The sequence below is a fragment of the Sinohyriopsis cumingii genome, chromosome 12 (genome assembly GCF_028554795.1).
Source record: "Sinohyriopsis cumingii isolate HCF-2022 chromosome 12, ASM2855479v2, whole genome shotgun sequence".
NCBI lineage: Eukaryota > Metazoa > Mollusca > Bivalvia > Unionida > Unionidae > Sinohyriopsis > Sinohyriopsis cumingii.
Window position 1 is genome coordinate 107,729,924 of NC_142972.1, and position 17,760 is coordinate 107,747,683.

General features: G+C 34.2%; 1 protein-coding gene across 2 annotated transcripts in view; it reads left to right on the top strand.

The window, feature by feature from the left end:
* LOC149787216 (tetratricopeptide repeat protein 38-like) overlaps positions 1-17,760 on the top strand; it is a 66,284-nt gene that overhangs the window by 28,729 nt on the left and 19,795 nt on the right. For both annotated transcript variants that reach the window (XM_089977715.1, XM_089977716.1), the window contains 4 exons: positions 619-738; positions 7,262-7,360; positions 8,479-8,560; positions 16,526-16,691. In XM_089977715.1, the coding sequence (XP_089833841.1) occupies positions 619-738; positions 7,262-7,360; positions 8,479-8,560; positions 16,526-16,691 (467 nt within the window). The remainder of the gene's footprint in view (positions 1-618; positions 739-7,261; positions 7,361-8,478; positions 8,561-16,525; positions 16,692-17,760) is intronic.

A 17,760-nucleotide genomic window follows, 5' to 3' on the forward strand; every position in this document is an offset into this window, starting at 1 on the left:
GTCTAGGCTTCCTCATTTATAACTTGTTTTGATTTCCATGAATATTGTTTCTTAACCACAGAAAGGCCTGTAATTAAACAGAATGTTCAATTCAAATGTTGGAACATGACTGAAATAATAAAACTACATGCATCAAATCACCTAAATCTAGTTTGATCATGCAAGATGTAAGGCTTTTTGAGATATAAGACTGTGAGAGATGTAAGACTGTTTGAGATATAAGACTGTGTGAAATGTAAGACTTTTTGAGATATAAGACTGTGAGAGATGTAAGACTGTTTGAGATATAAGACTGTGTGAAATGTAAGACTTTTTGAGATATAAGACTGAGAGATGTAAGACTGTTTGAGATATAAGACTGTGTGAAATGTAAGACTTTTTGAGATATAAGACTGTGAGAGATGTAAGACTGTTTGAGATATAAGACTGTGTGAGATGTAAGACTGTTTGAGATATAAGACTGTGAGATGCAAAACTGTTTTAGGTTATTGATCCATGTTTATAATGTAAATAATCAGCATGTGAGACTGAAGTTTTATCATCTGAATTATTTATTATGTTGGTTATATAGGAATGTGTTATATTTTTACTAATGTATTTTTTTAATCGCATCTACAGGCATTAGAACTGAACCGCCAAGATTCTTGGGCTACGCATTCCATGGCTCATGTCATGGAAACGATGGGTCGGACTCGAGAAGGGGAAACATTCTTGTCAGCGACAGAATCAGACTGGGCGGTAAAAGTTATTTATTTATTTAGCTGCATACATGTGATCCTAGAAGAGACAGAACAAAAATGCCATTGATAAGTCTATCTACTGTAAATACTGTTTTATATTTGAAATCTACCACTTTTGAAAAGTGAAAGATTAAGAATGAGTCTGTTTGAGAAAAATGGTATCTTTAGGTTTATCTTTCCACACATTACGGAAACCATTTAGAACCCCAGTCTACTAGGGAATAGAGCTTGTGAGAACCAGTCTGCTGGGTGATAGAACAGTTACACCAGAACCAGTCTACTGGGGAATATAACTGTTCCACCAGAACCAATCTACTGGGGATTACAACTGTTCCATCAGAACCAATCTACTGGATGATAGAACTGTTTCACCAGAACCTGTCTAAGTGGGGTATAGAACTGTTCCACCAGAATTAGTCTACTGGGGAATAGAACTGTTCCACCAGAACCAATCTACTGGGTGATAGAACTGTTTCACCAGAACCTGTCTGCTGGGGAATAGAACTGTTCCACCAGTTGCAAGGATGCATATTGAGTAATCCAACCAAGAATTATTACACAATGGCTGACACATGTACACAACAAGATGTTGTCATTATGTCATTGATGTAATTTGAAGAGATTAATGCCAAAGGTGGGATAGTTATTGAAACATTATAAGTAACAAAGGGAACAGAGGGGGTCCATAATGGCTTTTGTTTCATTTATTAAAAATCATCTGCCATTTGGGGGGTGGGGGAGAGAGAAAAAGGAGCGACTGATCTAACAATGATTTTGGAAGTAATACTTGCATAAGTATACATTTCTCTTGTTTAATTTTCATGGCTTTTCAAGCTTTTTTGTGAGGGTTATTTAATGGCAGCTTTTATCCATTTTCAGTGGACTCGTGTAAATATGCTTCTAACTATAAACCCCAATGGTGAAATATTTTGCAACAAGTTCAACAATACACATCTCCCTCGATGACTTGCACAATGGGGGTCCAAAAACATAGACTGCACTATAAGCAAGGGCATGAGTTATCAAGGGACCTCCATAACAATATGAAATGGTAACCATCCTCACTGGACATCAAGAAAACCGCAGGCGGGAGGCGGCAATCTGGTCTGTTTAATGGCTAAATACTTGTTTAAAATCATGTTGGGAATAATTGAAGTTGTTACTTTTTATGTAAAACTGACCTTTATTTTCAAGATGCCCAACCACTAGGAGATTGTTAACATAATTCCAACTGGTTTCAACAACCTTCATGTGTACATGAAAACACCGTGTATTAATCACTGCTTTATGTTGTTTTTGAGTAGTCTGGTTCCCTGAATTGTATGCTCCCTGGTTTTGCTCTCTGCACTTGTGGAATATAATGCAAGGAGCATGCCAAGTAATAGTGAAATTTCTTCTCATCTGTGAGGAAATCTCTGAGTACCAATCAATGAATTACAAATTAGCTACAAACTCTGAATCTAGTTTCACATTAATAAAACATACCCGTGAAACAGTTTTACATCATCAAGTATACATTTTGCTTGGTTGTTGACAACATTTGTTAATGAGTATTTTAATTTAAGTAGTTTAGTTAGGTTATATTCACATATTTAAAAAAATTATAAGAGTGTTAGATTGATCGGCTGAAATGAGTTGACCTGACACTCGACCTTTTTTCAGTGTAAATATGCTTCTAATTCTAAAACCCTAATGGTGAAAAGTTTTGCATCGAGTTCAACAATAACTTGCACAATGTGGTCCAAAAACATAGATTGCACTATAAGCAAGGGCATGAGTTATCAAGGGACCTCCATAATAATATGAAATGGTAACCATCCTTACTGGACATTGGGAAAACCGCTGGGGAGGGGGGAGGTGGCAACCTGGTCTCTTTAATGGCTGAATACTTGTTTAAAATCATGTTGGGAATAATTGTTTATAAAGTGCTTTTTCTAATGAAGTTATTCTTTTTTTTATGTAAAAATGACCTTTATTTTCAAGATGCCCAGCCACTAAGAGATTGTTAACATAATTCCAACTGGTTTTAACAACCTTCATGTGTACATGAAAACACTGTGTATTACATCACTGCTTTATGTTGTTATTGAGTAGTTTGGTTCCCTGAATCGTCTGCTCCCTGCTTTTGCTCTCTACACTTGTAGAATATGATGCAAGGAGCATACCAAGTAGGGAACCAGACTAATTATTTATTCAAATTCAAACAAGATTCCTTTTATTAAAGAAAATTTAACATTTAGTGCATGAAACAGCTCAACTGTCATTGTCAAAAGTATTTTTTTATTACTCTATAATAAAATGTTGATGCCATGATCTCATTGTAAGTAATAGTGAAACTTCTTCTCATCTGTGAGGAAATTTCTGAGTGCCAATCGATGAATTACAAATTAGCTACAAGCTCTGAAACTAGCTTCACATTAATAAAACATACCCGTGAAACAGTTTTACATCATCAAGTATACATTTTGCTTGGTTGTCAAGCTATTGTTGATAACATTTGTTAATGAGTATTTTAATTTAAGGTAGTTTAGTTAGGTTACCTTCACATAAAAAGTTGTAAGAGTGTTCAATTCATCACCTGAAATGAGTTCACATGACATTCGACTGGGGCCACTAGCTATTAAGCAGGGGCCTCAAGTGGCCGAGTGGTCTAAAGCGCTGTCTGTTACGGATCACTGCCATCTCACCTCTGTCTGCGTGGGTTCGAGTCTCAGATTCGGCCAATGTGGGTATGTGAGAAAGCTTGCCAGTAGCTTCTCGAGGGTCGGTGGTTCTTTCTGGGGATTTCCTGGGTTCTTCCTCCACCATTAATACTGGCCGCCATGTATAACCTATTGTGTGCTGAAAAATGGCATTAAACCATACAACAGCAACAACAACTAGCTCTTAAGCAGGTTGGATTTGCATGCCTTTTAATTCCACAGTTAGACCACCCCCTTTATTTGATACAAAGATATAATTATTGTTGTAATGCAAGGAGACAGCTTTTAATTCATTGCAACAATACCACAAATACTTACACAAATTAGGTATCAAACCACCATCAGCACTTAATTAGGTTCTCACAGAAATGCTCGCAGACAGCTGTTACGGTAGATTGACATATTTCGTGTTTGAATATAGCAGGGCTTATTGTATTTATGAACTTTTACACTTAAACCAAACTAAAAGCTATAACTAAAACACGCATTTCACTTGACACAATATTATTTAATTGGAATTTATTTATTAAAATGCTGCTGTTACTGACAATTTCATTGATAAAAATTTTGTTGCATACTGTTATTTACAGTGTACAGTGGGACCCCGCTTTAACACGGTAGTTGGGAGCCATAGAATGGAACCGTGTTATGAACCGAACCATGTTATATGCAACCAACTCAACTGAAGAAAATGTACCCCCCCACCCAAAAAAATGGGGGGTGGGTAATATATGCGGGCGGTAAAATACGTGCTTCGTCGGCACAGTTGCTATCTTGAATTAATGCATATTAAATGAGAAATACACCTGTAGTGAAAAGAGAGAAGACATCATACTTTATTTAGAGAACCATGAATTGGTACATATACGTGAATACTGTTTATATATAAATGCCTAATGTATAGCATGATCAGAGTATCAACGCAGTGTACTCACCTGCGAACCTCATCATATACATTGAATCCACAATACAAGTGATTCCTTCGAAAATATGCATACACAGCTTTAAAATATTCATTAATTTTGTAACAGGTCATATTGGTCTGAATTCAGTGGAAAAACATAGCACAATCACGTAACGAATGACGAAGCACATTTACTTTGAAGTACGTTGGAAGTCGGTAAAGGTTAGTTTGCGTTTTAAGCTGCTGTTGGTATAAACTTTCTCCCTACAAAAAGGAAACTTTCACAGCACAGTTAAAGTGTTCCAGTCTCGTTGGAAAATGCAAAAAATCCATCAGATTCCATCACTTTCATCATTTTTGTGTCACTCTATCATTGCTGGCATCAACAGACATGGATGGTCAGACTAATGATAACCATGGGAGCATTTATTAATTTTGTTTGGACAAAAAATGTGCATCTGGTTGAGTGCACATGGTCAAGATTCGTGTTTTTTGTTATATTTTGCAGACCGTACTTAACTGTTATGCTTAGCAATGCAACATTAAATGCAAGAGAATTAATTGAGTTTAAAGTCTGTGCTGACACTTTTGATAGCTCTCCTAAGATAACTTCATACAAATAAATATGGATTTGTCAGACTTTATTGTACATTGATAATATTCAGCTGAGAATTGATATACAGTACAGTAGAGCAAGTCTTGAAAAAAAATCCCATCTACCAAGAAATATTTCAAGGCCTATAGTCTCACGACAGGTCATAGCACTACATAGCAATAATCAATGAATTTGTACTTTGAAAATCTGAAGGCCGATTGTCCATCATCATACCTCACATTCCATGTCAAACGAAAAACATGCTTTTGAACTTTCAAACCACCTGACATGGTCATGTTTAGAACACATGATTTTCATGAATCTTAGCTGCAAAGGTTTTTAACAAAAATAACCATTTCCACACCACTGCAAGATATGTCTGCAATCAGTATGTATGAAAAATAAGCAGTCCTGCTCATAGCTTGGCTTAACCAACCATAGGGGATAGAGGTGATGTAGAGGTAAGGCAGTCTTAGAAAACATACCACCTTTCAGAGATTGCTTTAATTTTGCCAACAATAGCTAAGTCTGCTAGGGTGATGTGTCTAGTTAAATTATGCTCTGGGAAAGTCCATTTTGCTAGTTTGCATAGGTAAAGTTTATAAAATAGAACAACCCAATTCACCTGAAGTTAAGTACATCAAAGAAGTATGGTGAAAAATTTATATTGTTATACTTAATTGCATTAAATGAGAATGTTGAAGCTAACCTTAATTAAATAAGTAAGTGAACTAAAGCATTGTTTCTTTGAATTCTGCTCCATATATAGAATGCAAAACAATGATCTTTTCAGTGGTTGGAATTGTATTCAAGTGTGAAGCATTTTTGAGTGGTGAGATTCAGGGAGTAGTATGCTATTAGCAAATCATCAAAGCCCAGCAAAAATAAATGTCAAACTGCATGTTAAGGGAGTTATAATTAATTGTTAAGCACAAAAGCAAGGGAGAGAATTTAATTCATTGCACATACAACATACATATCTTAGCATTAGTCATTCTGAAGTATGTGATGTCCATCGAAATAGGAGCTCCATTTGTATGTAACTTACTTGCAGTGCCAGATTTAGATAAAAGCTAAGCAAGCTACAGCTTAGGGCCTCACAGTCTGAACTCAGTGGGGCATCTCAAATTTATTTTATACCAAATAGGGACTCTTCATCTTCCCATAGCTTAAGACCTTGCTATCTAAATCTGGCTCTGCATATTTGACATGCTGAAGTGACCATATATTTGTTCCCTTTATTCTCGGTTTTTTTATTTTAATATTGTTAAAATTCTGACTATTAATTGGCCTATGCTTTTCAGGATGATTTTGGCCAGGAATTTGATTATTTGAAAGACAGTAAGTACATGCTTGTGTTTGCACAATTGATTTGTGTTGATAAAGTATTGCTGGTACTACCCATACTGGACAATTATGAATGTTGTATCACCTGTAAATACTTTATTAAATTTAAAAGTATTATGTTCTACCCCTTTCAACAATGAAATGATCAGTCCTAAATGTGATATATATTCATTTTTCTATGGTCATCATGAACAACTCTGTTCTGAGGAGAATTTACTATGAGAATCCAATGGGGAAGTTGAGTCTCTAGTATGTGCAAAGATGAACGCTAATGACACTTGCATTACCGTCAAAACCTTGAACTATTGCAAATACTGTATCAAAATAATGCATATATAGTATCATCCAATGGAGCTTAAAGACATTAACTTGATGCATTATTGATTTAATGTCAGTGTGAATGTGATTATGTGATTGTTTTTTTAAATTCCAATTTGAATTTCCATACATTTTCTTGTATAGGCTTATATCAAAAGACTGCTTATTCTCACTTCAACGGCATCACTCTTTTTGGTCATGTGGACTGACACTCCTTAGACTTCAAAACACAGTTTTTGAGTCTCACCCCCACCCCCACCCCTAAACTCAACCACTACCCCTACCCCTGAAAACTCTGGGAATATGTGCATCTTAGTAATGGTCTTTTAGGAAACAATGTACTGTACTGTTACTATTAAATTACTCTTAAGGTCACTATTATTAAGTGATCATTCATTTTAACAGTAAATGTTTTTCAAATTCTGATAAAATTGTTGTCAAAAGCCCCTCTACTAAGAAACTAATGGCTGTTTAAGGCAAGCTTTACAAATACCAATCATCCCTATTTTGACTGTCACATTTAAATCAGATGATTATAAATAAATTAGGATATTGTAGATTTTTTAATTTATTACCCAAAATTTCCTTTCTTGAAAATTAAATTCTGCTCTATTATATAGTCCTATAAATTTCATTATGTCAATTTTCATTGTAGCCATTAAGTCATGTAACGTATCATATTTACTGGCACTGGTCCCTGTACCATATAGAGGAGGGTAACTTTGAGAATGCACTCTCTGTATTTGATTCTCAGGTAAGCAAATGAATCCAAACAAACACAGGTAACACAGGTAAACAGGCAGATATAGGTTTTCAGACTGATAAGACAGATCTGGTAGATAGTTTCAAGGTAGTCTATGTATACAAATACAATGTTGTTTAATTTATTGCAATTAAAATAATTATTGTAAATTAATAATCAGAATTTTTGGAGTTAAAAGAATTAGTGTAAATTAGAATTAAAATAATTAGTGTAAATTAGAATTAAAAGAAATAGTGTAAATTAGAATTAAAAGAAATAGTGTTAATTAGAATTAAAAGAATCAGTGTATAGAGGTAATTTCTTCGGAATTTTCCATCCAATCTGTAAACAAGGTTAGGACTTTTTACTTAACTTTAAGCAAATGACCTTACAACAGTCAGGCAGACCAAATCTTGAAATGAATCCAATTAAACATGTTGCTTACAACTGATCTTTTTTTAAAATACAATCTACAATTATGGACAAATATTAATATTGCAATATGTTGTTTATAAATAAGCATTACCATCTACAATCATGGACAAAATATATAGATACAAATAGCGCTTGGGACCCAGACATTTTGGGTTACCTGCGGTGTTAAGCATAGAAACTTTTGGACTAAAAATAGTATTCAGTCTTGAGGGATTGCAGTATACTGAGGTGTTAGTTGTTATGAGTTTCAGCACACACACACACACACACACACAGAGTATATGCATTTAATGCAAAAATGGTATATCACTAAGGAAATCAAGTTGAATTTTACAATCCTGTCATGTGAAGCTAAATATCCCTAAGTTATATAGTCCATATGTCATTTATCAGAATTTTGTGTCCTGTTTTTAAAATTTAGTGAAACTTCTTTTTGAAACTTTTCAGTAACTGTTATAATTTATCCAGAATTACAGCATTGCATAACTTGGCCCTAACTTTATTTAGATGCTTTGAATGGTAATGTTAGCAAAGGAAACTACAATGTGTCTCTGTAAATAATAAACCTAATGTTGTTTGTAATAAAAGAGGTCATAGTGGCCTATAATTTATATTTGAAACTTCGTTTAATGTTTATCAATATTTCCACATGCATGTAATATTTGTGTGTAGCTTTTAGTTTCCAAACATTTCAGATTGCTTCTCATTTGAAGAGTAGTGGATCCTGGTTCACTATGACCGATGCAGCATCCTTGTTATACAGACTGGAATTTGAAGGTGGGAAAACATTAATGTATTTTAAAACCTGATTTAATGTATACGTTGATGCAAAGGACACCCTCCTCACATGTACCATACTTTCATCAAAATCATTTGAAGTCTTTATATCAATGCGTGTGTGTGTGTGATTTGGATTTTTAACGTAGCTTTAACAATTTTTCAGTCATATCGCTACAATGTCTGCAGTGTGGCAGTTTATAGTGATGTCTAGCACTGGGGCATCATGCCGCAGACATGTAGCATGATGTCCCACCCAGTCACATTATCCTGACACCAGGCCGACCAGTCCTAACACTAACCTCTTAATGCTGAGCGCTAAGCGAGGCAGCTGTTAGTACCATTTTTGTAAGTCTTTGGTATGACTCGGCCGGGGATCGAACCCACGACCTCCCGCATCCGAGGTGGATGCTCTAACCACTAGGCCACCGGAGCGGTCCTTTATATCAATGCATTTCACACAATTGGCAGTTGTCTATCATGGAAACAAAATACACTTACTTTTGTTCCAGATTTTAGTGATTTTGAAGGGTTTAACACAATTATTCAGTACATGATAAACTGACTATATGACTGCCATTATATGTCATGGAGAAGAACCTGGGAAAACCTTGAGAAGAATCACTGACTCATGGGAAGCTACTGGCCAAGTTTTGTTCATATGTATGTGTTGGCTGAGATGAGACATGCACCCACATGGGCCAAGGTGAGATGTGTACATATGTTTGTGTTGGCTGATCTGAGACTCAAACCCACATGGGCCAAGGTGAGATGTTTACATATGTATGTGTTGGCTGAGATGAGACTCAGACCCACATGGGCCAATGTGAGATGTGTACATATGTATGTGTTGGCTAAGATGAGACTCACACCCACATGGGCCAAGGTGAGATGTGTACATATGTATATGTTGGCTGAGATACGACTCAGACCCACATGGGCCAATGTGAGATGTGTGTATGTGTTGTCTGAGATGAGACTCATACCCTCATGGGCCAAGGTGACATGTGTACATGGTGACATGTGTGCATATGTATGCATTGGCTGAGACAAGACTCAGACCCACATGGGCTAAGGTGAGATGTGTACATATGTGTTGGCAGAGATGAGACTTAGACCCTCATAAGCCAAGGTGAGATGTGTAAATATGTATGTGTTGGCTGAGATGAGACTCAGACCCACATTGGCCAAGGTGAGATGTGTAAATATGTTTGTGTTGGCTAAGATGTGCTTCAAACCCACAAGGGGCCAAGGTGAGATGTGTACATGAGCCAAGGTGAGATGTGTACATATGTATGTGTTGGCTGAGATGAGACTCAGACCCACATGGGCCAATGTGAGATGTGTACATATGTATGTGTTGATGAGATGAGACTCAGACCCGCATGGACCAAAGTGAGATGTGAGCAATCTGCAAAGACAAGTGCCTTAGACAACTCACCCGTTATCTCATTCTTTAAATTAAAAAATCTTTACATTGAGAAAGATTGGCAATTACAAACTATTTCACAATACTCACTGGCATTTTCATTGGATTAATTAGAGCCTTTCTGACATGTGTCTTTATGCAAGTTCAATTTAATGCATACGTCCATGGACTACTTCTTGGGGATATAAGTTTGTGGACTGTTCCCTGGGAACAGAAGTCCAAGATTTGTCCACAAAATCATAAGTTCTTGGGCTTCTCTTTAGGAACAGAAGTCCATGGGCTACTCTTTGGAAATGTCAGTCCATGGCCAAATCCTTGGGAACATATGTCCTTGGGCTGATCATTTGGGACATAAGTCCATGATCTGGGGATACTTACCTACATGGGTTACTCCTTGATACATAACTCCATGAGCTACTATGGGGGTACATAACTACATTGTTTACTCCTTGATACATAAGTCCATGAGCTACTCTGGGGGTACATAACTACATGGCTTACTCTTTGAGACCAAAAATCATTGGACTATTCTTTGGGAACACAAGTCCATGGGCTGCTCATTAGTAACATAAATACATGGGTTACACCATGGAAACAGAAGTCATTGGGCTACTCCTTGGGTCCATAATTCCTTGTGCTACTCTTTGGGAACATAGGTAAATGGTTGCCTCTTTTAAATTAAATCCTTGGGCTAATCCTTGGAAACACAAGTGCTTGGACTATTCCTTGGAAACACAAGTGCTTGGACTATTCCTTGGAAGATAAGATGCATGCAAACATAAATTGTTGCTCGGGTCAGGAACCATTCAGTATGCAACTACATTCAAAGAATGAGTATCAATTCTTGGTCTTAAAACATTACAAGATGTCAGTAGAATATTTACTTATAACGGCAAAAACAAACCTTTAAGTCTTAGATATAATATAATGTTGATATTTGGTGTTAATATTTTTAACTGTCATGACAGAAAATGCATATGTACTTTGCTCATTGCTTTAATACAATGACTGGTCCACAGAGTGTCATTACAATATGGTAAATCCTGTTGTAATTCAATGGAAAGGGGTCCACAGAGTGTCATTACAATATGGTAAATCCTGTTGTAATTCAATGGAAAGGGGTCCACAGAGTGTCATTACAATATGGTAAATCCTGCTGTAATTCAATGGAAAGGGGTCGACAGAGTGTAAAACTATGGGCTTCAATAAAGCATTTCCTTTGTATCCATTACATTCTTCAAGAGAGGGTGTGGTTGCAAAATGGTGATGCAGCTACCAACTTTGATTTCTGTATTATAAGTGAGAATTAGTGAAAAGTTTGTTGTGACTCAGTGGTGATAAAACTTTTAACTGATAGAAGAAAATCATACAAATTATGTAAAACCTATCAAAAATTATTTAATTATCAAAATTATAAAATGAAAATTAAAGGAATTTACAATCTTTGAACTGAATCCAAAATAATCCTATTCAAGTCCAAAATAATCAATTGTTCCAATTTAATTTCAGATCCTTAAATGTATACATCACAATGGCATTGTCCAGAACTCCCTTGAATAATTTACAATAGTCCCAGAATAACATTTTAGTCCAATGAGCACTTTATCATTCCAATAATAATCCTAACAAGTGTTTCCTCATCTAAACACAACATCAGACACATCTGCAGTCTGATTTAAACTTTTGAAACAAGAATCCAAAATAGAAATGAATCCAAAATAGGTATGAATTCACCTTAAAAGGTTAGGGTTAGGACTGGTCTGCCTGGTGTCAGGATAATGTGACAGGGTGGGACATCATGCTACATGTCTGTGTCATGATACCCCAGTGCTAGACATCACTATAAACTGCCACATTGCAGACATCATAGCGATATGACTGAAAATTTTTTGAAGCTGTGTTAAAAATCCAAATCACACACACATACACTTGAATTCTCTGCTCAATTCTCTCGTTATATACACCTCTAAGAGTCTATTACAAAAATGTGTTCCAATATATCCAACATGATAGACCTTACTGCTGTTATGTATATTTAATTTGCTTTGTTTATTAGTTATTCTTTATTAGTGTTTCTTTTTTTATTATTTATTATTTATTTCTTTTGGTTATGTAAATTTGTATCTTTTAGCTGACTATGTACAAAACCAATTTTGTTGTCTACCTGACCAGAATCTTTGATTTTTTAAATTTCATATTTATGTTTCTCTGTGAGTGAAGGATAAATAATAAAATTATTACCTTCATCCGATTCAGAGACATTATGTTTACCTTGTTCTTTCAATTAATTTTAGTAACAGACCTTGTCAAATTATAGCTTTGATTGTTCTGGAACTGAACCTTTGTCCATCATCCTGGCTCTCGTTTTGTGTCTTAGATATTTATATAGTCCTATTAACTGGAAAAAATTATTTATTGCTGCCATAACATCTGGGCAGAAATCATTTATATTTTTGAATTCAGGTTTTGATTAGGGTGAAATTATTTTTATCGCAGGAAATACAAAATGCTTTATTATGTTCTTGGACAGAGACATTAGCTTGTAATTATAGTGAATTCGGATAAGGAAATTTTGGATTATATTACTGTGATTCAAAAAAGGATTGTTCACACACCATTAAAGTTCTGGCCATTGGTATATTAGTACAATCGAGATTACAGGTCACTACAGACACATCAAAATGTTAGCGTTGGAAATTATTTGAAATACCACTAACGTTTATTCAGAAATGTATTTGTTAGGACTTGTGTTGGTAATTCTAGGATTATCTGGGGTTTAGTTCTAAATATTGTATGTTCTTTTTATATTTTCTCTTTGTATTGTAGGGAAATAAATTATTTGTAGCATTTCTCTTTTCTTTATTTTAAGGCCATATATTGATAATAACATAAAAAATTATACACATGAAAATTGATATACATGAATTTACACACATGAAAATTGATATACATGAAAATGTACACATGAAAATTTATATACATGAATTTTTTCTTAATGAAATTTTGTTCTCATGAAACATTATACATATGAAAATTTTTCAAAGTTAAATTTTATGCTCATGAAATTTATACACATGAAAGTTTATATACCTGTTAACTTACACATGAAAATTGATATACATGAACATTTTCACACATGAAAATTGATATACATGAAAAATTATACATGAAAATTGATATACATGAAAAATTATACACATGAAAATGGATATACATGAAAATTTACACTCATGAAAATTGATATACATGAAAATTTACACTCATGAAAATTGATATACATGAAAATTTACACATGAAAATTGATATACATGAAAATTTACACTCATGAAAATTGATATACATGAATTTTTTCAAAAAATGAAATTTTATGCACATGAAACTTTATACATATGAAAACTTGTAACAGTTAAATTCTATGCTCATGAAATTTATACACATGAAAGTTTATATACCTGAAAATGTACACACATGAAAAGTGATATACTGGAAAATGTATACACACAAAAATTTATATACATGAAAATTACCATAAAATTTCACAGACTCTAAAATTTATACCCATACAATTTATATACACATGAAAATTGATATACATGAAAATTTACACATGAAAATTGATATACATGAAAATTTACACATGAAAATTGATATACATGAAAATTTACACTCATGAAAATTTACACATGAAAATTGATATACATGAAAATTTACACTCATGAAAATTGATATACATGAATTTTTTCAAAAATTGAAATTTTATGCACATGAAACTTTATACATATGAAAACTTTTAACAGTTAAATTCTATGCTCATGAAATTTATACACATTAAAGTTTATATACCTGAAAATGTACACACATGAAAAGTGATATACTGGAAACTTTATACACACAAAAATTTATATACATGAAAATTACCATAAAATTTCACAGACTCTAAAATTTATACCCATACAATTTGCATACATGAAAATTGATATACATGAAAATTTACACATGAAAATTGATATACATGAAAATTTACACATGAAAGTTGATATACATGAAAATTTACACATGAAAATTGATATACATGAAAATTTACAAACATAAAAGTTGATATACATGCCATTTTATACCCATTCTCCATAACTAGCATCGATGCCTGTTGAAGCTAGATCATCTATTTCTCTTTTTCAAGGTGAATTACATGTAATTAAAATTATGGTACTTTGACAGTATGATATTTACCTGCTGTAAATATCTCACCATAACATTATTACATGGCCAGTCCTTTTAAGGTCTTCTGTATTTTAAATATACAGTGATATAGATATTATAATGCTGACAACCTTATATAGTTCATATATGACATATGCTAGAAAGACATGTTAAACTATGACATATGCTAGAAATACCTTTACCCATTTAGTTGAGCTATGACATATACTAGAAAGACTTGTACTGATTTGGTTGAACTATGACATATGCTAGGAAGACTTGTACCGATTTGGTCGAACTATGACATATTCTAGAAAGACTTGTACCAATTTGGTTTGTCTATGACATGTAGGTAAGATGTGTACTGATTTGGTTGATCTATGACATATGCTTGATAAGATTTATACAAATTTGGTTGATCTATGACATATGCTAGAAAGATTTATACCAATTTGGTTGATCTATGACATATGCTAAATAAGATTTGTACCAATTTGGTTGATCTGTGACATATGCTAGAAAGACTTGTACCAATTTGGCTCATCTATGACATATGCTAGATAAGATTTGTATCAGTTTGGTTGATCTATGACATATGCTAGAAAGACTTGTACCATTTTGGATTGTCTATGACATATGCTAGATCATATTTGTACCAATTCGGTTGATCTATGGCATATGCTTGATAAGATTTGTACCAGTTTGGTTGATCTATGACATATGATAGATAAGATCTGTACCAATTTGGTTTGTCTTTGACATATGCTAGATAAGACTTATATCAGTTTGGTTGATCTATGACATATGCTTGATAAGATTTGTACCAATTTGGTTGATCTATGACATGTGATAGATAAGATCTGTACCAGTTTGGTTTGTCTTTGACATATGCTAGATAAGATTTGTACCAATTTGGTTGATCTATGACATATGCTAGATAAGATTTGTATCAGTTTGGTTGATCTATGACATATGCTTGATAAGATGTGTACCAATTTGGTTGATCTATGACATATGCTAGATAAGACTTGTATCAGTTTGGTTGATCTATGACATATGCTTGATAAGATTTATACCAATTTGGTTGATCTATGACATATGATAGATAAGATCTGTACCAATTTGGTTGATCTATGACATATGCTAGATAAGATTTGTACCAATTTGTTTGATCTATGACATATGCTAGAAAGACTTGTATCAGTTTGGTTGATCTATGACATATGATAGATAAGATCTGTACCAATTTGGTTGATCTATGACATATGATAGATAAGATTTATACCAGTTTGATTGATCTATCACATATGCTAGAAAGACTTGTACCCATTTGATTGATCATTAACATGTGCTAGAAAGAGTTGTACCCATTTGGTTGATATATGACATATGCTAGAAAGGCTTTACTACCAAAATTATTGATCTATGACATGTACTAGAAATGCAGTAGTACCAGTTTGGTTGATCTGTGACATATGCTAGAAAGACTTACTAATTTGACTGATCTATGACATATGCTAGAAATGCAGTAAGTAGTACCAGTTTGGTTTTTCTGTGACATATGCTAAAACGACTTACTAATTTGGTTGATCTATGACATATGCTAGAAATGCAGTAGTACCAATATGGTTGATCTATGAAATATCCTAGAAAGACTTGTACCGATTTGGTTGTTCTATAACATGTACTAAAAATGTAGTAGAACCGATTTGGTTAATGTATGACATTCTACAACAACTGTTTTACCAATTTGGTTGATTTATGACATGCTACAAACTTAGGCTGTAGTACCAGTTAGGTGGATTTATCACAAATACTAGAATGACCTTTGTACCAGTTTGGTTGATATACATCATTCTAGAAAGGCTTTAATACAAAGGCTGTATTACCAGTTTTGTTGATCTATCACATTATACTAAAACAGCTTTTGAACCAATTTGGTTGATCTATGACATGTGCTAGAAGGACTGTAGTATCAGTTTTGTAGGTTAAACACATGAGAGAAGTCCTGTAGTACAAATATGTTTTATGTATGACATATGGCAGAAAGGCTATTGTACCAGTTTTTATTTGGCATTTCGTTTATGCTTTAAATACATTACAAAATCATACTACCTTAAGGGAACCACTATGCACTGCAACTCTAGCTCTCGCAGACACTACTTTTAGCTAAAGGGAGCTAAATTTGTCTGCCAACCTATGGGGCAGTTGGGCAGTGTGATCTCCCCTTTGGTATCAGAATTTGGTGGAAACAGATTTTGCTGGGAAAAATTGGTTTACTGATGGTATAATATTGAGCTGAACTCAACCTGTGCTTTTTTGCTTCTTTTGTTAAGGTGCCAATGTTGGAGATCGTTGGAAGACAATTTATGACTTTTGTGTCAATCAAGAATGGGAACACACATGGGCTTTTGAAGATGCACACCTGCTTATGGGATGTAGCAGAGGCAATGACCAAGAGAAATGCAAACAAGTGATGAAATCTCTGAAAGATTTTGCTGAGTAAGCTATTTTTGAACATCTGCCTTTATTTTAATATAGGGAGGAATTACAATAAAATTCTATGAAGCCAATATGTTCCTCAATATTGCTATTTTAACTGCAGAAAAAGTAAGGATGTTTTTATACACTCATCTTTGATAGTATGGTTGGTCTGCAATTTGCAATCATAAATCATTCAGGTTTTAAATAGGTGTTGGTTATATAGAGGGTCTATACAGCTTGCAATTTAGTGTCGATTATATACAGGGTCTATACAGCATGCAATTTGGTGTTGGTTATATATAGGGTCTATACAGCATGCAATTTGGTGTTGGTTATATACAGGGTCTATACAGCTTGCACTTTGGTATTGATTATATACAGGGTCTATACAGCTTGCAATTTAGTGTCGATTATATACAGGGTCTATACAGCTTGCAATTTAGTGTCGATTATACACAGGGTCTATACAGCTTGCAATTTAGTGTCGATTATATACAGGTTCTATACAGCATGCAATTTGGTGTTGGTTATATACAGGGCCTATACAGCTTGCAGTTTGGTGTTGGTTATATTTAGGGTCTATACAGCATGCAATTTGGTGTTGGTTATATACAGGGTCTATGCAGCATGCAATTTGGTGTTGGTTATATATAGGGTATATACAGCATGCAATTTGGTGTTGGTTATATACAGGGTCTATACAGATTGCACTTTAGTATTGATTATATACAGGGTCTATACAGCTTGCAGTTTAGTGTCGATTATAGACAGGGTCTATAAAGCTTGCAATTTAGTGTCAATTATATACAGGGTCTATACAGCATGCAATTTGGTGTTGGTTATATATAGGGTCTATACAGCATGCAATTTGGTGTTGGTTATATACAGGGTCTATACAGCATGCAATTTGGTGTTGGTTATATATAGGGTCTATACAGCATGCAATTTGGTGTTGGTTATATATAGGGTCTATACAGCATGCAATTTGGTGTTGGTTATATACAGGGTCTATACAGCATGCAATTTGGTGTTGGTTATATACAGGGTCTATACAGCTTGTAATTTGATGTTGGTTATATACAGGGTC